The sequence below is a fragment of the Abramis brama genome (genome assembly GCF_963993115.1).
Source record: "Abramis brama genome assembly, chromosome: 25".
Lineage (NCBI taxonomy): Eukaryota > Metazoa > Chordata > Actinopteri > Cypriniformes > Leuciscidae > Abramis > Abramis brama.
The window spans coordinates 20,904,851-20,927,073 of NC_139987.1; the positions used below are offsets into that span (position 1 = coordinate 20,904,851).

At 38.6% G+C, this 22,223-nt stretch overlaps 1 protein-coding gene across 1 annotated transcript in view; it reads left to right on the forward strand.

Moving 5' to 3' along the window:
• The first annotated feature begins 201 nt into the window (after window positions 1–201).
• The window catches only part of LOC311076906 (uncharacterized protein), a 32,435-nt gene continuing 10,413 nt past the window's right edge, over window positions 202–22,223 (forward strand). The window contains 52 exon segments of the mRNA XM_084105419.1: window positions 202–309; window positions 447–486; window positions 1,463–1,677; window positions 1,772–1,915; window positions 2,000–2,156; window positions 2,263–2,290; window positions 2,446–2,548; window positions 2,714–2,806; window positions 2,929–2,992; window positions 3,086–3,184; window positions 3,265–3,368; window positions 3,449–3,587; window positions 3,812–3,930; window positions 4,027–4,176; window positions 4,264–4,434; window positions 4,527–4,827; window positions 4,928–4,992; window positions 5,092–5,179; window positions 5,291–5,408; window positions 5,491–5,614; window positions 5,720–5,856; window positions 5,943–6,198; window positions 6,289–6,531; window positions 6,638–6,814; window positions 6,903–7,048; window positions 7,137–7,227; window positions 7,313–7,702; window positions 8,770–8,896; window positions 9,066–9,184; window positions 9,277–9,473; window positions 9,557–9,740; window positions 9,846–10,011; window positions 10,481–10,605; window positions 10,726–11,034; window positions 11,165–11,368; window positions 11,451–11,576; window positions 11,672–11,842; window positions 11,927–12,034; window positions 12,038–12,250; window positions 12,354–12,485; window positions 12,703–12,715; window positions 17,221–17,445; window positions 19,986–20,200; window positions 20,295–20,438; window positions 20,523–20,679; window positions 20,783–20,810; window positions 20,982–21,093; window positions 21,248–21,340; window positions 21,454–21,517; window positions 21,611–21,709; window positions 21,791–21,894; window positions 21,977–22,115. Of these exon segments, the coding sequence (XP_083961545.1) occupies window positions 1,471–1,677; window positions 1,772–1,915; window positions 2,000–2,156; window positions 2,263–2,290; window positions 2,446–2,548; window positions 2,714–2,806; window positions 2,929–2,992; window positions 3,086–3,184; window positions 3,265–3,368; window positions 3,449–3,587; window positions 3,812–3,930; window positions 4,027–4,176; window positions 4,264–4,434; window positions 4,527–4,827; window positions 4,928–4,992; window positions 5,092–5,179; window positions 5,291–5,408; window positions 5,491–5,614; window positions 5,720–5,856; window positions 5,943–6,198; window positions 6,289–6,531; window positions 6,638–6,814; window positions 6,903–7,048; window positions 7,137–7,227; window positions 7,313–7,702; window positions 8,770–8,896; window positions 9,066–9,184; window positions 9,277–9,473; window positions 9,557–9,740; window positions 9,846–10,011; window positions 10,481–10,605; window positions 10,726–11,034; window positions 11,165–11,368; window positions 11,451–11,576; window positions 11,672–11,842; window positions 11,927–12,034; window positions 12,038–12,250; window positions 12,354–12,485; window positions 12,703–12,715; window positions 17,221–17,445; window positions 19,986–20,200; window positions 20,295–20,438; window positions 20,523–20,679; window positions 20,783–20,810; window positions 20,982–21,093; window positions 21,248–21,340; window positions 21,454–21,517; window positions 21,611–21,709; window positions 21,791–21,894; window positions 21,977–22,115 (7,288 nt within the window). The 5' untranslated portion in view covers window positions 202–309; window positions 447–486; window positions 1,463–1,470.

The following is a 22,223-nucleotide window of genomic DNA, read 5'->3' on the forward strand; positions in this document are numbered from 1 at the left end:
ATTCAAAAAAGGGGGAGGGGAGGGGTGGCTGAATGTACCCCTCATCCCAAAAAAGGATTTATTTACTCCAGTGTGTGTCATATGTCAAAGTAAGATATTAAAAGTCTAAAAATAAATTATTCTAATACACATGCACTTTGAGATGGAAGCTGTGACCTATATATTTTGAAGCAATAAAGGTTTCAAGAATCAAAATATATCAGGCTGCCCATGTATAGATTCTGCTTAGTGTGCATGATCAACTTCTATAAAAGCCAAGAGGGTAGACCAGAAGAGATGCAGAGAAGACCTTAGAAGTTCCATCAAGTGGTAAGAGCCTGTGTTGACTGTGACTGAAAGGAATTTAACATCATCACTTATGCGTCTGTACTCAAAGTAATTGTGTTTTTATTTATATTAATACATTTTAATAAATTGATTTTATTTATTTATTTTTTAAATCCAAGGGTAGTGAACATTTCATCTGGTCTCAAGGACAAAAGGCAAGTGAGTTTATGATTCACTGTGTGGATTAGGGTAGAGGAAAACAGTTGTTATAGTCTGTATTATAGATGAAAACTGGTGAAGCATGCTGTTTTTAAAAACCTGTAATTTATTTACAAAGAAATGTGTTCAAAATGTATTAGTAAGATGAATTTAAGGAAGGGGTCCCATTGACCCTTTATTTTTGTGCCAAATATACCACCTATTGTATTCACTTTTATTGTGTTGTATTGTATTCTGTTTTTCTTCTTCCACTTTTGAGTCTATGAGAGCCCATAGAACCTCTTGTGGGAAAGTTATATAAATTTGGCCCAAATGCAGAGGACATTTGACACATTTCTGTGCAGACTCAGTCTGAGGAAACAGAAAAAGAAGCGGGAAAGGGTCAATTGATGATGCTATAATAGAGCAAAACATGAAATTGGTTCAAACTACAGAACTGATGGTCTGATTAAATTCAAACTTGGGATGCAGTGTTGCTATCATAATCCATCATGAGATTTGCATAAATATAAATCATTAGAAAAGTGAATATAATGAAACCAAATCTGTCACAGAAATTTCTTAATATTTGTCAGGAAATATTTGTCTGTTTCATACATACTCATAGCAGGAGGATGCACTCAGGCAGAGAGACCACAAGTGAGACTCATAGTTGGCAGTGAAAATCTCTGTATTGTCCTGAAACTTCATATATGCCACAATTCATATTGTACTGTATGTGCCATCCCCTGACACCATCATTTCACCAGAAAGACATATTCAGTCGACATTTTTGCCATTAATGGGCCCCTTACCTGCTTCTTGATTTCTATCTAAATGTTTATCTAGTATTGTTTTATGTGTCTGTATTCATGTGTAAGCCTACACTTAGGAATATGCCTCTTTCCTAACACAATTCATGTGTTTTATATTTTATGTGTCTTGCCTTTGTTGAATATTTATGAAATTTGTAATGGATAAGTCTCTCTTTAGTAAGCCGCCACCATGAGTACAGACGCGGAGATGGCCGCTTATGGCAAAGCTGCCATTTACCTTCGTAAGCCTGAGAGGGAGAGAATGGAGGCTCAGGCCAAACCGTTTGATGCCAAGGCTGCCTGCTATGTGGCTGATGTCAAAGAGTTGTACCTCAAGGGAACAATCAAGAGCAAAGATGGTAACAAAGTCACAGTTGTTTTGCTTGACACTCAGGAGGTAAATTTGAATTTCCATTTCATGTAGATACTCATTAAATTACTTATTACATTGTTTTCTTTTATATCTAATATCTAATTTATCAAATTTATAGGAGAGAGTTGCTAAGGAAGAAGATGTCTACCCAATGAATCCTCCCAAGTATGACAAGATTGAGGACATGGCCATGATGACCCATCTCAATGAAGCCTCTGTGCTGTATAACCTCAAAGAGCGTTATGCTGCATGGATGATCTACGTAAGTTCTGAAATGACATATAAAGCATTTAAGTTAATTTTTTTCTGTGTTGTTGCAATCTGACCACGTCTCTGCTCATTTCAGACCTACTCTGGACTCTTCTGCGCAACTGTGAACCCCTACAAGTGGCTCCCAGTGTATGATGCAGAAGTGGTGTCTGCCTACAGAGGCAAAAAGCGTATGGAGGCTCCACCCCACATCTTCTCTGTCTCTGACAACGCATATCAGTTCATGCAGACTGGTAAGACATTATGGAATTGAATGCTATAGAATTCATTAAGATGAATTAGATGTTGCTGTTAATATAATAAATATTTACCGGATATTTTACAAATTTCAATCAACAGATAGAGAAAACCAGTCTGTCCTGATTACGTAAGTATTTTATTTTAATTTCAGACCATATAACATAGATGGAAAATTTTTGGAGATATTTACAAAATAGAATTTAAGACTGAACAAAGATTGAATATACATTGAAAAGTCTACATGTCTTTCAATCTTCTGTCTTCTAATCTCTTATAAACCAGCGGAGAATCTGGTGCTGGAAAGACTGTGAACACCAAACGTGTCATCCAGTACTTTGCCACAGTTGCAGTGTCAGGTGTCAAGAAAGAGGCCAGTAAAATAAAGGTACGAGATACAAAACTATGTCATATATATTATTTTAAAAGATGATGATTTACACTCATCTCACAAACTATACGATATGTGAATTTGTGAAATGCCTATAAATTGTGTTTAGTCATGAAATAGAAAAACAATTGAAAATAAATAAAAACCCTTCAAACATCACAGGGCTCTCTTGAGGACCAGATCATTGCTGCCAACCCTCTGCTTGAGTCTTATGGTAATGCCAAGACTGTGAGAAATGACAACTCCTCTCGTTTTGTAAGTTAACCACTGTTTATTTACAGTACAGATGGTCAGTTGTGTTAAATTTTACTATACAGAGTTTTCTATAAAGAGATTATAATTATTATGTATGTATTATGCTATTATGATTTAAACAGGGTAAATTCATCAGAATTCACTTCGGCACCACTGGAAAACTGGCTAGTGCTGACATTGAGACATGTAGGTGGACACGATTTCATTGATCCATCCTGAACAGTTGTCTTTGTCTGTCACTCTTCAGATGATTGTGACTCAAGTACATTTTCTCAACAGATCTGCTGGAGAAGTCTAGAGTGTCATTCCAGCTTCCAGATGAGAGAGGCTACCACATCTTCTTCCAGATGATGACCAACCATAAGCCTGAGATTGTTGGTAGGTGCACATATTTCATTCATTCAATGTTTCAGATAATATTGTAAGATGCTCTTTCATTAATGCTGTGTATTTTACAGAAATGTGCCTCATCACCACCAACCCCTATGACTTCCCCATGTGCAGTCAGGGTCAGATCACAGTGGCCAGCATTGATGATAAAGCTGAGCTGGATGCTACTGATGTGAGTCATTGCTATTTAAATATTGACATTCTATTTAAATATGGCAAATCATATATTTTATTATTCTCTGTAATTTACAGGAAGCTATTGACATTCTTGGTTTCACAAATGAGGAGAAAATGGGCATCTACAAGTTCACTGGAGCAGTGATTCATCATGGTAACATGAAGTTCAAGCAGAAGCAGCGTGAGGAGCAGGCTGAGCCTGATGGCAATGAGGGTGAGACTTGTGTAATCCTGGGCTTTAAAATAGTAACCATTGCACTGACTTTGCTGATAACAGAAACTGTGTATAAAATGTTTAGTGTAAATATAAACTAGAAGTTGCGTGCATATCAATAAATCTAAAAATAAAAAGGAAAGTACCTAGTGCCTGATTTATTATAATTTTACACTACAGACTCTATAGAGCAAAGATAATTTATTTTAAAATGTATTTAACAGAGGCTGACAAAATCGCCTATCTTCTGGGTTTGAACTCTGCTGAAATGCTGAAGGGTTTGTGCTACCCCAGAGTCAAGGTCGGAAATGAGTATGTGACCAAAGGCCAGACCGTGGCACAGGTATAGTAACATTTCCAGCATGCCATGTGTTTAACCTCAAATTATGGCTAATTATTGCAGAAGCAGAATGAAATATCCACTCTATTCTACTTACAGGTGTACAACTCTGTTAGCGCCTTGGCCAAATCTATCTATGAGAGGATGTTCTTGTGGATGGTCATTCGTATCAACCAGATGTTGGACACAAAACAACAAAGAAATTTCTACATTGGTGTGCTGGATATTGCTGGCTTTGAGATCTTTGATGTAAGAATGATTCTTTTATCTCTTTTTATGTCAAAATGAATGATATTCAGAAGGTAGTAAATGTTTCTGTCATTTTTTGTCCTCCAGTACAACAGCATGGAGCAGCTGTGTATCAACTTCACTAATGAGAAACTGCAACAGTTTTTCAACCACACCATGTTTGTGCTGGAGCAAGAGGAGTACAAGAAGGAGGGCATTGTTTGGGATTTCATTGACTTCGGCATGGACTTGGCTTCTTGCATTGAGCTCATTGAGAAGGTTATCAATGGTTTATGAATTTATTAATTTCCATTGATCCTATTCTCAAAATCTCCAATTTTTTACAATAAACAACATTCTTTTATAAACAGCCCATGGGTATCTTCTCCATCCTTGAAGAGGAGTGCATGTTCCCCAAGGCTTCAGACGCTTCCTTCAAGAACAAGTTATTCGATCAGCATCTTGGCAAGAACAAAGCTTTCGAGAAACCAAAGCCTGCCAAAGGCAAGGCTGAAGCCCACTTCTCCCTGGTTCACTACGCTGGAACTGTGGACTACAATGTCACTGGCTGGCTGGACAAGAACAAGGATCCACTGAATGATTCTGTTCTGCTGCTGTACCAGAAGTCTTCTGTCAAACTGCTGGCTACTCTCTACCCACCTGTTGTTGAGGGTAAAGAAAAAAATCTATTTAACAAAACTTTGATTCAGTTTTGAACTAACTTTCTTGTTTTTGCATTTATACATGTTCCTTTGTATTTTTATCTCAATAGATAATACTAAAAAGGGAGGCAAGAAGAAGGGTGGCTCCATGCAGACTGTGTCCTCCCAGTTCAGGGTATGTATAGAGATGACATCACAGCAATATTGCATTATTTTAGAAAAAAAAGAAAATAAAGAAATACAAAGCATGCCAAACTTTTTCTATTCTCCACAGGAGAACTTGGGCAAACTCATGACCAACTTGAGGGCCACTCACCCTCACTTTGTGCGTTGCTTGATTCCCAATGAGTCCAAGACTCCAGGTAAAGTATATATATAAAAAAAAAAAAAAAAAAAACGTACAAATATTTTGGTTCTCAATATATATGATGAAGTTAATTTACCAAGTTCATGGTGTAAACTGTTCGTTTTAGGTCTCATGCAGAACTTCCTGGTTATCCACCAGCTGAGGTGTAACGGTGTTCTGGAGGGTATCAGAATCTGCACAAAGGGCTTCCCCAGCAGAATCCAATATGGTGACTTTAAGCAGAGGTAAATGGGACCACATGAAAACAACATTTCCTAGGAGGCTCCTAATTAAAAGATATGAAGTATTTTGATAAATTTTCCACAGATACAAGGTGCTGAATGCCGGTGTTATCCCAGAGGGACAGTTTATGGATAACAAGAAGGCCAGTGAGAAACTCCTGGGATCCATCGACGTTAATCATGACGACTACAGATTTGGACATACAAAGGTTCATTATTTAGTTTTACAAATTTCAAAGATTCAGTGATCATGGTCATTTAGCTTATACAGGTTAAATCAATATATTTTGATTTACTGTTTTACATAAATTCAGGTGTTCTTCAAAGCTGGTCTTCTGGGTGTTCTTGAGGAGATGCGTGATGAGAAACTGGCTGCTCTGGTCACAATGACTCAGGCTCTCTGCCGTGGCTACGTGATGAGGAGGGAGTATGTGAAAATGACGGAGAGGAGGTGATTATTGTCATGAGTAAATATGACATCAATGATAACTGCAAACTTAATAATGATTATGCCATTCAATGATGAATTATTCACAGGGAGTCGATTTACACCATCCAATACAACATCCGTTCATTCATGAATGTCAAACACTGGCCATGGATGAAGGTTTATTACAAGATTAAGCCTCTGCTTCAGAGTGCAGAGACTGAGAAGGAGCTGGCAAACATGAAAGAGGACTATACAAAATGCAAAGAGGCTTTGGTTAAGGCTGAAGCCAAAAAGAAGGAGCTTGAAGAGAAGATGGTATCACTGTTGCAAGAGAAAAATGATCTGCAGCTGCAAGTAGCATCTGTGAGTATATTTTATAATGAACTGAATTTTGGCTACATTAAAAATAAGCAAGGTTGTTTCCAATGAAATAGCAATCTATTTTACTAACAGGAATCTGAGGGTCTCTCAGATGCTGAGGAGAGGTGTGAGGGTCTGATTAAAAGCAAAATCCAACTTGAAGCTAAACTCAAGGAGACAACTGAGAGACTGGAGGATGAGGAAGAAATCAGTGCTGAACTGACAGCCAAGAAGAGGAAACTGGAGGATGAGTGCTCTGAGCTGAAGAAAGACATTGATGACCTGGAGCTCACCTTGGCTAAAGTGGAGAAGGAGAAACATGCCACTGAGAATAAGGTTAGAGATTGAATTGGTTTAACATTAAATTTAATCTCTATTTTATATATTGATATAGAATACAAATTGTAATATTTAAGTTTACTTGGAACAAAAAATCCTACAGGTCAAGAACTTGACAGAGGAAATGGCCGCTCAGGATGAGAGCATTGCCAAGCTTACGAAGGAGAAGAAAGCCCTCCAAGAGTCACATCAGCAGACACTGGATGATCTTCAGGCCGAGGAGGACAAAGTCAACACCCTGACCAAAGCCAAGACAAAGCTTGAGCAGCAAGTTGATGATGTGAGTTGATTATGTAAATTAATTATATTAATTCATCAAATCAACTGTTTTCTGCTGTGAACATATTTTATATATCATTGCCCTGTAGCTTGAGGGTTCCCTTGAACAAGAGAAGAAGCTCCGCATGGACCTGGAGAGAACCAAGAGAAAGCTTGAAGGAGACCTGAAATTATCCCAAGAGTCCGTCATGGACCTGGAGAATGAGAAGCAGCAATCTGATGAGAAAATAAAAAAGTAATTAAAGCAGGAAATCTTTGAAAACATTGAACATTTTTATTGTTGTGTTATGTTTTTTTTTTTACAAGTACTTATTGTTGAACAGGAAAGACTTTGAAACAGGTCAGCTGCTCAGCAAGATTGAAGATGAACAATCTCTAGGTGCTCAACTCCAGAAGAAAATCAAGGAGCTTCAGGTATTTAGAGATTTTTTTTCGAACATTACATCATTATGATCAAATACAGATAACCAAAAATCGAATTAACTACTTTCCACCATAGGCCCGCATTGAGGAACTTGAGGAAGAGATCGAGGCTGAGCGCGCTGCTCGTGCCAAGATTGAGAAGCAGAGAGCTGATCTCTCCAGGGAACTTGAGGAGATCAGTGAGAGGCTTGAGGAGGCTGGAGGAGCCACTTCTGCTCAGATCGAGATGAATAAGAAGCGTGAAGCTGAATTCCAGAAGCTGCGTCGTGATCTTGAAGAGTCCACCCTCCAGCATGAAGCTACTGCTGGTGCCCTCCGCAAGAAGCAGGCAGACAGTGTGGCCGAGCTGGGAGAGCAAATCGACAACCTGCAGCGTGTCAAGCAGAAGCTTGAGAAAGAGAAGAGTGAATTCAAAATGGAGATTGATGATCTTTCCAGCAACATGGAAGCTGTTGCCAAAGCAAAGGTTGGGAAATATTCTAAAGAATATATGTGACCCATGCTGGCAAAATGTGTCGGAATACGCATGTGCTAATTACGAGCTACAGCCAAATGTAAATTTTGGTCGAATTTCATTTTCATTCACAAAAATTGGTTCATTAAGCCCTCTTCTAGCGATCCCAATGCTCCAAATAGTAATTAAACATCTAAAATGATCTTTATTTTTACGTTTTCTGAGAGGTGTACCTTCCTAAATCTTTCCTTTGTTCTAATAATCCATGAAAAATTGCCATTTTTCTTTACTCGCTTCTCAACGACTGGTGCTTCCCCTCAGCACAAGTTTTAATATTCATAGCGAATTCTCGATGGCTTAAGTCTGAACCAATGAAATATGATTTTTAAACTCATGCTGATGTAAACAAAATGATCTTACTTGCACTGACTGACAGATCAACACAAAGCACAAAGACGCCTCTCAGACAGCACGCAATCCTAATATACACATGTCCACAGAATTGCAGTATTTCAAAATATCTGTCTTGGCGAATATTCACGTAAACCTTATCTGTTATGCCTTAAGTGAACGTTTGGTTAACTGTTGGGGAAAAACATCAGCTATGTAACATTATATTAGATATGTGCACTACAGTAGGTCTCAATAGACAGGCTGCTGTCTCATTAATGTTAATCAAACAATTGTGGTATCATGGAAAAAAATGTAATATATATTTTTCCTATAGATATTTGGTTTTGATTTGGTGTTTGCCAAATTTGGTGGTATTACCATGGATTTTAAGGTATGGTTGCTGGGTGATTTTGTTTTGGATCCTTCAGAATAACTAGATTTTTCTCAAAATATACTTTTGACTATTGACTTCAAATAGGTGTAGCGCAATCCTTTTTTGTCTGATTCCAATAAATCATACATCATACATCATCATACAGTACATGAAGGTTTTTTGATAAGAATAAAAGTAAATAACAATAACTCATTTTTGAAAATGTGCTCATTGTGACTCATTTTGCCAGCACGGGTCACATACAACAAGTCTTGAAGTTCTTTCAAATATCTAATGACTTTTGTATTTGCAGGGCAATCTTGAGAAGATGTGCCGCACACTTGAGGACCAACTTAGTGAAATTAAGTCCAAGAATGACGAGAACGTTCGTCAGTTAAATGATCTCAGTACTCAAAGTGCAAGATTTCAAACTGAAAATGGTAACTCATGAACAAATTCATATTATATCAAAAGTAATTAATGTAAATAATTAACAATAATTATCAAAATTTCTGACTGTAACACTGATACAATCTTACATCCATTTGTTTTTAAATAAACTGATAGAGACATAGAAAAGTCTGACACAGTGTATCTAAATCTATACAGGTGAGTTTGGCCGTCAGCTGGAGGAGAAGGAGGCTCTGGTTTCTCAGCTCACCAGAGGCAAACAAGCTTCCACTCAGCAAATTGAGGAGCTTAAGAGGCATATTGAAGAGGAGGTTAAGGTAGTACAGCATAATCAATTCATGCACATACTTGTCAATTACTTTACTGTAGGGACAATAATACAATAATATTATGCGACTTTGTCCCTTAGGCTAAGAACGCACTGGCCCATGCTGTGCAATCAGCCCGTCATGACTGTGACCTGCTCCGTGAGCAGTTTGAGGAAGAGCAGGAGGCAAAGGCTGAGCTGCAGCGGGGAATGTCAAAGGCCAACAGTGAGGTTGCTCAGTGGAGAACCAAATATGAAACTGATGCCATCCAGCGCACTGAGGAGCTTGAAGAGTCCAAGTATGTATATTACTGTATAATATTCCTAACTCTCACAGCTATTTTATAGATTAGAATTAAAAATAATGTGTATTACTTAACAGGAAGAAGCTGGCTCAGCGTCTGCAAGAGGCAGAGGAACAAGTTGAGGCCGTAAACTCCAAATGTGCATCTCTGGAGAAGACCAAACAGAGACTCCAGGGTGAGGTGGAGGACCTCATGATCGATGTGGAGAGAGCCAATGGTTTGGCTGCCAACCTTGACAAGAAGCAGAAGAACTTCGACAAGGTAAACAGTTTTAGTCATATCATATTCTCTTTGTAAAGTATTGCTGGAATGGGCTTTGTTCAACATTTTTTAAACAAACTCTATCCTAAAATATCTCCACCAAAGGTCCTGGCAGAATGGAAGCAGAAATATGAGGAAGGTCAGGCCGAGCTGGAAGGTGCCCAGAAAGAGGCTCGTTCACTCAGCACTGAACTGTTCAAGATGAAGAACTCCTATGAGGAGAGTCTGGATCATCTGGAGACCCTCAAGAGAGAGAACAAGAATCTGCAGCGTAAGAATGAAACCATTAAATTAGAAAAAAAGCTTAAAGGGATTGTTCACCCAAAATGAAAATTATTTGACTTATTACTGACCCTCATGTCGTTCCAAACTCGTGAGACTTTTGTTCATCTTTCGAACACAAATTAAGATCTTTTTGATGAAATCTGAGAGCTCAATTCATATGGATTAGTTTGATGATCTCTTTATAACCTTTTTGAAGTGTCAAAGAATCAATTATGTAGCTGTCTATGGAGGGACAAAAAACTTTCAAATTTCATCAAAATTTGCATTCCAAAGATGAACGAAAGTCTTACGGGTTTGTAATGACACGAGGGTGAGAAATTAATTAATGATAACATTTTCATTTTTGGGTGAACTATCCCTTTAAATGTTCTAATTATCAGTGAACATTAAAAAGTAAGCACATATGATTAATGCATGTGCATTATGATACATATTATATGTTTTTCTCTCTATAGAGGAAATTTCAGATCTGACAGAGCAGTTAGGTGAGACTGGTAAGAGCATCCATGAGCTGGAAAAGGCCAAGAAGACAGTGGAGACTGAGAAGTCAGAGATTCAGACGGCCTTGGAAGAGGCTGAAGTGAGTATCTGGAGATCAATATGGAATTCTTGCTAGAACCATCATACTGTGTTGTTGTATTCATCAACACACTGTGTGTATTTTCATTCTTATATTTAAATGTTGTTTCCTTTTTCATAGGGTACACTGGAGCATGAGGAGTCCAAGATTCTTCGTGTCCAGCTTGAGCTAAACCAGATCAAGGGAGAGATTGACAGGAAGCTTGCAGAGAAGGATGAGGAGATGGAGCAGATCAAGAGGAACAGCCAGAGAGTCATTGAATCCATGCAGGGCACTCTGGACTCTGAAGTCAGGAGCAGGAATGATGCCCTGAGAATCAAGAAGAAGATGGAGGGAGACCTTAATGAGATGGAGATTCAGCTGAGCCACTCCAATCGTCAGGCTGCTGAGGCCCAGAAACAGCTCAGGAACGTTCAGGGACAACTTAAGGTATGCATAGGAATTTTTCTTTTTGACTTTGGGATGCATTCATATTTTTTTTAAATAATCTAACATATGGTAAGTACAGCCTAGCAGAAATCACATCGAAATCTCATTCTAAAGCTATTGTTATGTTCAGGATGCCCAACTGCACCTTGATGATGCCCAGAGAGGACAGGAAGACATGAAGGAGCAGGTGGCCATGGTGGAGCGCAGAAACACTCTGATGCAGGCTGAGATTGAGGAGCTGAGAGCTGCTCTGGAGCAGACAGAGAGAGGCCGCAAAGTGGCTGAACAAGAGCTGGTGGATATCAGTGAGCGTGTTGGGCTGCTGCACTCTCAGGTAAGGGCATATTGTTTCCCTGAAATTAAGGGAATTGAGAGCATCATTCAAAATGTTCAAACTGTTGCTTTCCATTTTGTAGAACACAAGTCTCCTGAACACCAAGAAGAAGCTTGAGGCTGACCTTATTCATGTCCAGAGTGAAGTTGATGACACTGTACAGGAAGCCAGAAATGCAGAGGAGAAGGCCAAGAAGGCCATTACTGATGTGAGAAACAGTAGCTGCCAAATGTTGCATAAGACGCTTACATACATTTTACGTAAAACATGTGGATCTAATGACTTTCTGTATTAATGCAAAAGGCTGCAATGATGGCAGAAGAGCTGAAGAAGGAGCAGGACACCAGTTCTCACCTTGAGAGGATGAAGAAGAATCTGGAGGTCACAGTGAAGGACCTGCAGCACCGTCTGGATGAGGCTGAGAATCTGGCCATGAAAGGAGGAAAGAAACAACTCCAGAAGTTGGAGTCCAGAGTAAGCCTCTTTATAGTTATGATATGGGCAAGGTGAAGTATGTTATATTATGATTTTTTTGAATAAAAATAATATGTTCTTTAGGTCCGTGAGCTTGAGACTGAAGTTGAAGCTGAGCAGAGACGTGGAGCTGATGCTGTTAAAGGTGTCCGCAAATATGAGAGGAGAGTGAAAGAGCTCTCTTATCAGGTATGACCATATTCCTCACAAGTTTGTTCAGACAAAAGAGTCTGTATAATAGTGTATGCACTGACAATGCCTATTTTTAGTAAAGGATCAATGCTTAATTTTGTAAATGTGTATTTTTTGAAGACTGACGAGGACAAGAAGAACATCACCAGACTCCAGGATTTGGTTGACAAACTGCAGCTTAAGGTCAAAGTCTACAAGAGGCAGTCTGAAGAGGCGGTATGTAAAATCTAATAGAACATTTTGACACTGTAATTATTTATATTGGAATGCTAATTTGATGAAATGTGATACATGAACCATATTAAAAAAAAACCTTTAGGAGGAGCAAGGCAACACTCACCTGTCCAAGTTGAGGAAGGTGCAGCATGAGCTTGAGGAGGCTGAGGAGCGTGCTGACATTTCTGAGTCTCAGGTCAACAAGCTCAGACTAAAGAGCCGTGATTCCGGAAAGGTTAGACTAAGTAGATTAGTTTTTTGCATTATTTATTCAACTTGTTTATCCAAATATATGAACTACCTCTTAGAAGTAGTAGTGGAACTATAGTAATTGCATTTTGCTGATGTTACATATCCCGTATGACATTTGCACATCTGTATTCTCTTCATTATGTAAAGTGAAGAACATTTTTGTTAATAAGACTAATGTTTAACTCTTCCTTCTTTCCCAGGCCAAAGAAGAATGAATCTTTAACACTTGAAAGGAGCATTAAAGTCATATAATATGAATGTTTAATGTAAAAGTACCTTTCTTAATAAAACTTTTTATTTCAGCAAATAATTAGCCTTTGTGTGATTTTTCAACAAGATACACCAGTACAACACTAATATCGGATATATATGATTACATTAAACCTTATTATTCACATCACAAGTGTGCTGAGTATCAAGAGTGTCTTGAAACCAAATTTGAACTTTTAAAGGTTCCATAAAAGTTCAAAAGGTTTCATAAAATTGAATTCTCATGTTTACTGAATGCATTTGCTCAAACATTTCAGTTTCCACCCTGGACTGATGTTATTGACTATTCCAATATTCTGTGAACTAGCCTTCCAGTTAGCACAATTAAGCCTCTACAGATGATCCAGAGATCTAAAAAGTAAATATAATACCTGGAAAAAGCTATCTGTAACCTATCACATTTCTCATTTTCATTAAGTTATATTATAATATAATATATATTTATATCTATACATTTATTATAATTATTATATTTAATATAATATAATTTAATTAATTTATAATATAATGCATGCATTTATAATATAATACCCTATAATGAGCAAGCAACCAGGTGTTTTTCTGAAATACAAAAATATGAGTGAATGACACGTGTGGAGTACTATGATGTATCACACAACGCTCCCACACCAAGCACTGAATGAGCCAGAGATGGCTCAGTCACATCCAGTCTATAATATCTCGCAAATGTTTGCGGTGATGCCCAGCTGGCCAGCTCCAAATGTCCTAAATAGACACCTCTGAACAGTGCCCAAGAGGTAACCATTTCTGGAGTGAGCTCGAAGCCCTGAAAAATATTGTAAATTTTTGCGTCTTTGTAACACATTACAATCGTGTTTACCACTCAGTGAGAGAGTGGTAAAACGAAATGGGTCCCCCCTTATAATTGTCAGCACAAGAGACGAAGAGCGGACTGCTCTTTCGTAACAAACTCATCCTCTGCACGTAAGTGCGGGCACAGATAGTTTAACCGCTCTTCTTCTGATGTAGAAAAAGGTGTGCTTCTGATGTCTCATTGACTTTAGGAACAAACTCCGGATTAGTTTTCAGTGTAACTTTCGATCCAACCACTGAAAACCGCATACAGTGAGAATGTACAGACAAAGCGTGTAATTCACTCACCCGCTTTGATGTAGTGAGAGCAAGCAGTAAAGCTGTCTTTAAAGAAAGACACTGTAAATCAATACTCTTTAATGGTTCAATAGGGGGCTGGAAAAACACGTCCAGAACCACAGATAAATCCCAGGATGGGATCAGAGACTTAGTGACCAGAAGTAACCGTCTCACACCCTCATAAATCATTATACTGTATTAAAGGTGGTATCAGCGATTTCAGGCCCAAACCTAAATGTTCACATTCATCTAATCTTACCTAACGATCCGCTAGCTGCCCGCCCCATAAGCATGCCGTCAAAAAAACGCGTCTCTGTAGGCAGCCTAGGCTCTGAGATCTGCACACAAAAACAGTTGTTTTCACCCGGTTTAGCCAAACACTCAAAACCAAAATAAATAGTGTTCCAACCAATCACCGACAGGGGAGGGTGTTGTGAGGTTTTGCGCTCGTGCACGGCTGCCTATGACAGCTGCACACAAAAACCTTGCAACACCCGCCCCTGTCGGTGATTGGTTGGAACACTATTTATTTTGGTTTTGAGTGTTTGACTAAACCAGGTGAAAACAACTGTTTTTGTATGCAGATCTCAGAGCCTAGGCTGCCTACAGAGACGCGTTTTTTTGACGGCATGCTTATGGGGCGGGCAGATAGCGGATCGTTAGGTTAGGTAAGATTAGATGAATGTGAACATTTATGTTTGGGCCTGAAATCGCTGATACCACCTTTAAGGGGTGCTAGCTTATTGTTTCTGAATCCAGCCCCAAATGACAAGCTGAGATGAACTTATACTGTTGAAAAGGCTCTACCTTTATCTAATAGTTCCTGCAGAAAGCAGAGAACATTTGATACAGAGCATAAGAACGAAAGGATTCATCTCTCTGCGCACCATCGTTCAAAAACGTCTCGGGTTACGACTGTAACTCTTGTTCCCTGAGAACAGGGAACGAGACACTGCGTCCTGAGACACTTTGGGGAACGCCTCAGCATGACTGATGACTGAAGTTCAGTATAATCACTGCAATTGTATTGGCCGGCGACAGCCATGACGTCACTAATAGTGTGACCAGGAAGTTTAAAAGGGTGCCTAGAGAACATGTCATCCATTTCTTCGTCTGAAGGGACTGTGCAGGCAGCCTGGAGGCATGGCGATGAGACGCACTGTGTTTTCAGATCATCCGTGCTTCTTCAGCAGTGTAGAGAGAGTGCGCGCGCATGGTTGCCAGATACTATTGAAAAGACCGGGTAAAACGTGTTCTTTTAACAGAAAATCTCTGACTGGGGGTTTAAATGATTGAAATCTGGCAACCGTAAGCATGAAGCTCGTAAAAACAGTCAATGTGTTGTCGTCTCCTTTATATGACAAAAACAAGTAGTTTTGGTCAAGTTTTTATTTTTTAAACACATTTCAGTCTCGTCTTTTTTCGTCATCGATATTGCATGTGTTGATATAGTCACAATTATCGTTTAATGACGTGGGTGTCGTCTCTCATCGTCTTGTCTTAGTCAGGGAAAAACAGGTCGTCAACGAACATTTTCCGTCATAGTTTTCGTTAACTATGCTCTCAGTGATATGTGTTGGGTCCCCGCTATGATAACAGTAACTTTCTCAAATGTTTACAGAACAAGCGGAAACCCAGTGTGCCTGTATCTTTCTCTATAGGCCTATGTCACAGAAAAATTGAAGACTGGAAGTATGTCTTTTAGTAGGGATATGGCTCTTCCGGTTAGCTTTTTACAATGGCGGAGTCCGATAGATACCGCTGGACCAAATCTCTCCGCAACCTGCCTGAAGTCACATATGACGATGTGGTTCGGATGGTAAATGAAAACTCTCAAGTGGAAACGTCAAAAGTGAGGAAAGGGTACAAGTTCTTCTGGGAGAACCATTGTTGTTATAGCTCTAGCCGTTCGCCAGTAAGGTAAACGTTTCTATGGTAACACCGAGTTGGACCAATCAGCAGACGTTGCTGCTACGCTTAGGATTGTGGGTAGTGTAGTTTTTTTTCATAAGATCGTGGATAAAACATGTTTTTCTTAAAACAAGGTTGATTTCATACGAACTTATAGCTTCTACAGGAGGAAAAACCTTCGTTTCACAACCTCATAGCTCGTGGTCAGTCTACCTCGGATGGTTTAGACATTATGGCTGATAATCTAAATCCTTATCGAGAAATACTGTTGACCGGAAGTTCTGAATCCCTACTCCACGTTCCGGAAGCAGGAAGTGTGACATAGGCCTATTGCTGTTCTATTACAAGATAGAAAGTCTAAGGCCTTCAATAGCCGTACAGCAAACCCAACTAATCTTGTGCCTATTACACGTCAAACTAAGATCTGCAGACTCAGAGCGGGTAGGAGAGGTGGGGGTCTAGCTGCTCTTTTTAAAGATATCTATCAATGTAAGCAAATATCATTTGGGAATTACCCGTCTTTCGAATATCTGGGTATTGTGTTAAAAGGTGCTCCACGCATTTTACTTATCATTATTTACAGGCCTCCAAAATACTATCCAGCCTTTGCTGAGGATTTTACAGAACTGTTATCAACAATTGCAGAGTTTGACTGTTTTGCCATTGCTGGAGATTTTAACATTCACATAGATAATGCAGAAACCAATATGGCAAAAGAAATCAAAACTGTTTAAAAACTTTTGATCTGACTCAGCATGTACCTGGACCCACACACAATCGTGGACACACTCTAGATTTACTTATCAGTAAGGGTCTAAACATTTAATTGATTGTTATTAAGGATGTAGCACTGTCCGATCATTTCTGTATTTTCTTTGATATATTGATCTCTCCTGCCACTGAAGCTAGATCTGTGTCTGTCAAGAAGAGATGCTTAAATGAGAACACAAGTGTACAATGAAAAAGTACATGCAGCACCTTGGGAATAAAAACACCTTGGCAAGAATTCTAAAATTGTAAAATGAAAAAATTTCTGAGAAAGCCAACTGTAGCTGCACAGTAAAAGGGAGAGAAGCTTAAAAGGCTGCTGGATCAACGATGGACTGGACACCTTGAGGCAGTGTCCGTGGTGCTGAAATCGCACGACACGCTTGTGGATTATCTGAATGAAATCACAACCACAAGAAAAGGCGCTGACGTAAAAATTTAACCTGTTGGACTTCACAAGGCCATCACAGAACCGACTTTCAAATTTCTTGCCTGTGTGATGTACAAAGTTTTGGGCCTAATGGATCCACCGAATAGGATGCAGCAAGCTGAACAAACGGATACATTGACGGCAATTCGGCTCATTGGCAGCGCTTCTTGCATTGAAAGTCTATGATCAGATGCAGAGTTTGTGAAACTGTGGGCTGAAAGTATAGGTGCAGATGATGCGGTTCCTGCCCCTCCAAAATGGCAGCGACAGCCCAGTAAGACTCTGCAAGACTACATTGTGGATGAAAGGGTTGGTCAGCGTGAAGTGAACATTGAACAGGAGTGCAAGCGGCAGTTTTTTAGCATTATTGACTCCGTTTTGGGAGAAATGTCAGTGCGTTTCAGCGAATCTAATAGCAACTACATGGCAGCTTTGGATGCACTGGACCCTGGTAGTGAGAACTTTTTGAATGCGGGGAAAGTGCAACTACTATTGGATTTAACGAACACCAAAATGGTGGAGTCTCAGTTCACCGTTGCACGTCAGTGTTGGCAAACACTGTGCACAGGCCAGGACGAGAAAGTGACGTTGTTCAAACTTCTTTCAAATAACTCCAGCGTTTTCCAAGCCATGCCAGTGGTGCAGGCTGCCTTAAAACACGCACTAACATTTGGGGCCTCGACTGCTATGTGCGAGAACTCTCTCAACGCTGAAGAATGTATTTTCTGAGCGCAGACGCAGCATGTTGCATAGACGAAAAGCACATTTGATCCAGCTGGCATTGGAAAATGACCTAAGTAGAAAATTCGAATTGAAAGAGTTACTGCTGAGGAGGTTTCACTCATCGAAGAGAAGATTGCAGCTCTACTGAGGCTAAAGGTACGATTAAATATTTTGCTTGTGATTTAAAATGTTTGATAATTAGTCGCAGTTGTCAGCGTTATATTGTCTTTGTAGCGGTTCAGGTTGTTTTAATCGCAATATTCCGTTAAACGGGTCGCAATGAGCTGAGCATGTTAAGCAGGCATACATTGATTTTGGTGGTGTTGTCGTGCCGTGGTAATGTGATTGTGTAGGCCTTATATACACTGCATATCTGGTATTTCAGACGCCCCCTCATCAGCGCTTGGCTGGCGCCAGATCTGCACGCATGCCTTACTTTTTTTTGTTTTATGTGATATAATCACCGTCTGTCTGCCTGTTCATGTTATTATCCTGATTGTATATTTGTTACTGTCAATATTATGTAAAGCTCTGGGCCCCTTGTACTTTCCCAACTTTCCCCCTACAAGCAATGCCTCCGGCTGTGATGCTGGAAATGTAAGATTGAATAGATTAATTCAGTGTTTTTAATCAAATACAAGTGAGTCTTTAAAACCTTAAAATGAGCAATGATTTTAAAAAAATCCTTTAGGTCCTTTTATTCATACACGACAATATCTTTGGAATTTGAGGTTAGACGTTCTTTACTGTTGTGATGACTAATTGCAACAATACTTTGTCATTTGTTCCATGTGAACTTAAAATTCATGTTAAAGTATAAACTTTGAATGAGTCCAAATTATTGTACCACTTCTAATTAAGTTTAAAGATGTCTAACATTAAAATATGGAAACATTGCAATAAACAGAAATAAAAATGGAAACACAGCAGTGTTCACGACAAAGCAAATGGAAAATCACTGAATCTTTCCCCTCATTGAGTAATATAGTCTACCCATCAAAAACATTAGGTATAAATAGACACTAGACTCATACACTGGGAGGGAGCTTTTATGGTATTTTTTTATGAGACAGCTTGGATGGCGATCTTCCATGCAGTCAATCACTTATATGGCCATTTCTGTTATACGTGCTTGACTTTGTGAAAAATATTCAATATCAAATGTGTCTTTATATGTTTGTTTTAATATTATTCCAATTTAATCTGCAAATGAAAATAATTCCCCACAAATTAAAATCAATAGATTTTTTTTCTTGTCAGTCAATTAAAAAGATATTTAAAAATATGTAAATTAAAAAAAATACAGTATATATGATTATGTCTATCATGTAATTTATTTAAATTATGGACACATTATCAAACTATTGCATTGTCAAAGTTATGTGATACCTATAACTGATGTGTAAAATGATGTCATATCTGTTGATGACTGAGAATAGGTGTAGCTTCTTACCATAAATTAGGACTTATCCATTTATAGCCTCTGCTTAGTGTGCAAATTGACCTCAATATAAGTTTTGAGGAGAGCACAGCCAGTCTCATAGGAGCCTAGAGGAGTTCCTGCTTGTGGTAAGAAGCTGAAATACTTTGCATTTGATGTTGTTGTTAGTATGAGATTATACTAAGTGAATTGATATGACAGAAAAAGTCTTTAAAAAGATATTATTACCATATATGCCTAAATGTAGTTTTTTTTAAAACTGAATTCTTTTACAGGGTGTTAAAATTTCATCTGGTCTTCAAAAGGAGGAAGGTAGGTGGTAGTAACACACTGCATTACTGCATTAAAAAGACGTGGTTGAATATTATCATGTTTTCAGATGCATGTAGACTCTAGTTTATCGTAGATGTGCTGGTTTTTTTTATTGATAAATTACTTAAGAATTTTATACTTGTCTATTGGCAGATTTTAAGTGGGACTCTTGACACTTTTTTTTATAAATATGGACACTGTGGTATATAACTGATATAACGTGGTACATAACTGAAACAAAAAAACAAGTGTTGAAAAAGTTTAGTTTGCAGTTTTTTATGTGTTATAATGTATCAACAAAATGCATATTGTGACAGATGATTTAATTAGAGACGCCATAAATTAAGGACTATTGTGTTCACACTTTTTAGGCCTTTTCACTTTAATATTCTATAAAGACCTTAACTACATGAGACCCTCTATGAATACTGTTTGTGGACAGTATGTTTGATTATCAATACTTATTTTATTGATTCAAAAAGCATGTCAATGTTTCTTATCCAAATTTAAGTAAGCCGCCACCATGAGTACGGACGCTGAGATGGCCGTTTATGGCAAGGCTGCCGTTTACCTTCGTAAGCCTGAGAGGGAGAGAATTGAGGCTCAGAGCAAACCGTTTGATGCCAAGACTGCCTGCTATGTGGCTGATGTCAAAGAGTTGTACCTCAAGGGAACAATCAAGAGCAAAGACGGTGGCAAAGCCACAGTTATTTTGCTTGACACTCAGGAGGCGAGTTTTAATTTCTACTTAATGTAGATGCTCATTAAATTACTTATTACATTGTTTTCTTTTATATCTAATATCTAATTTATCAAATTTAAAGGAGAGAACAGTAAAGGAAGAAGATGTCTACCCAATGAATCCTCCCAAGTATGACAAGATTGAGGACATGGCCATGATGACCCATCTCAATGAAGCCTCTGTGCTGTATAACCTCAAAGAGCGTTATGCTGCATGGATGATCTACGTAAGTTCTGAAACAACAAACAAAAGCATTTAAGTTAATTTGGTCTGTGTTGTTGCAACCTGACCACGTCTCTGCTCATTTCAGACCTACTCTGGACTCTTCTGCGCAACTGTGAACCCCTACAAGTGGCTCCCAGTGTATGATGCAGAAGTGGTGTCTGCCTACAGAGGCAAAAAGCGTATGGAGGCTCCACCCCACATCTTCTCTGTCTCTGACAACGCATATCAGTTCATGCTGACTGGTAAGACATTATGGAATTGAATTCTATAGAATTCATTAAGGTGAATTTGATGATGTTAATATAAGAAATATTTATCGGATATTTTACACATTACAATCAACAGATAGAGAAAACCAGTCTGTCCTGATTACGTAAGTATTTTGATTTAATCTCAGACAATGACAAAAATTAAAGTATAATGTAAATGGCAAATCTATATGGAGATATTTACAAAACAGAATTTAAGAATGACCTTCTGAATATACTTTGAAAAGTCTACATGTCTTTTAAATTTCTGTTTTCTATAATCTCTCATAAACCAGTGGAGAATCCGGTGCTGGAAAGACTGTGAACACCAAACGTGTCATCCAGTACTTTGCCACAGTTGCAGTGGCAGGTGGTGAAAAGAAGAAAGATACTCCTGGCAAAATGCAGGTATGATATATAAAACTACATACATTTTATTTTGAATGATGGTGATTTACACTCATCTCACATTATATGTGAATTTGTGAAGTGCCTATAAATAGTGTTTAGTCATTAAATAGAAAATAAATGAAAATAACTGAAAAACCTTCAAACATCACAGGGCTCTCTTGAGGACCAGATCATTGCTGCCAACCCTCTGCTTGAGGCTTATGGTAATGCCAAGACTGTGAGAAATGACAACTCCTCTCGTTTTGTAAGTAAACCACTTTTTATTTACAATAAAGTTAGTCAGTTGTGTTGGATTTTTCTATACAGAGTTTTATATAAAGAGATTATTTATGTATTGTGCCATTTTGTTTCAAACAGGGTAAATTTATCAGAATTCACTTCGGCACCACTGGAAAACTGGCTAGTGCTGACATTGAGACATGTAGGTGGACACGATTTCATTGATCCACCCTGAACATTTGTCTTGATCTGTCACTCTTCAGATGATTGTGACTCAAGAACATTCTCTCAACAGATCTGCTGGAGAAGTCTAGAGTGACATTCCAGCTTCCAGATGAGAGAGGCTACCACATCTTCTACCAGATGATGACCAACCATAAGCCTGAGCTGCTTGGTAGGTGCACACATTTCATTCATTGTTAAATGCCAGATAATATTGTAAGACACTGTTTCTAAAAATCTGTCTATTTTACAGAAATGACGCTAATCACCAGCAACCCCTATGACTACCCTATGTGCAGTATGGGTCAGATCACAGTGGCCAGCATTGATGATAAAGAGGAGCTGGTTGCTACTGATGTGAGTCATTTGAATATTGACAAACTGTATGGTTATATGGCAGAAAAGATCCCTAGAGTGCATTCTTCTCTGTAATTTTCAGACTGCTATTGACATTCTGGGCTTTACTAATGAGGAGAAAATGGGGATCTACAAGTTCACTGGAGCTGTGCTTCATCATGGCAACATGAAGTTCAAGCAGAAGCAGCGTGAGGAGCAGGCTGAGCCTGATGGCACAGAGGGTGAGACTAAATTGTACTAATATGTGTCATAACATGCAATGCTTTGAATGGAGAGATCCTTATTTCTATTTTCACAAAGAAAAGGGTGGTTTTCATTTAGTTTTCATG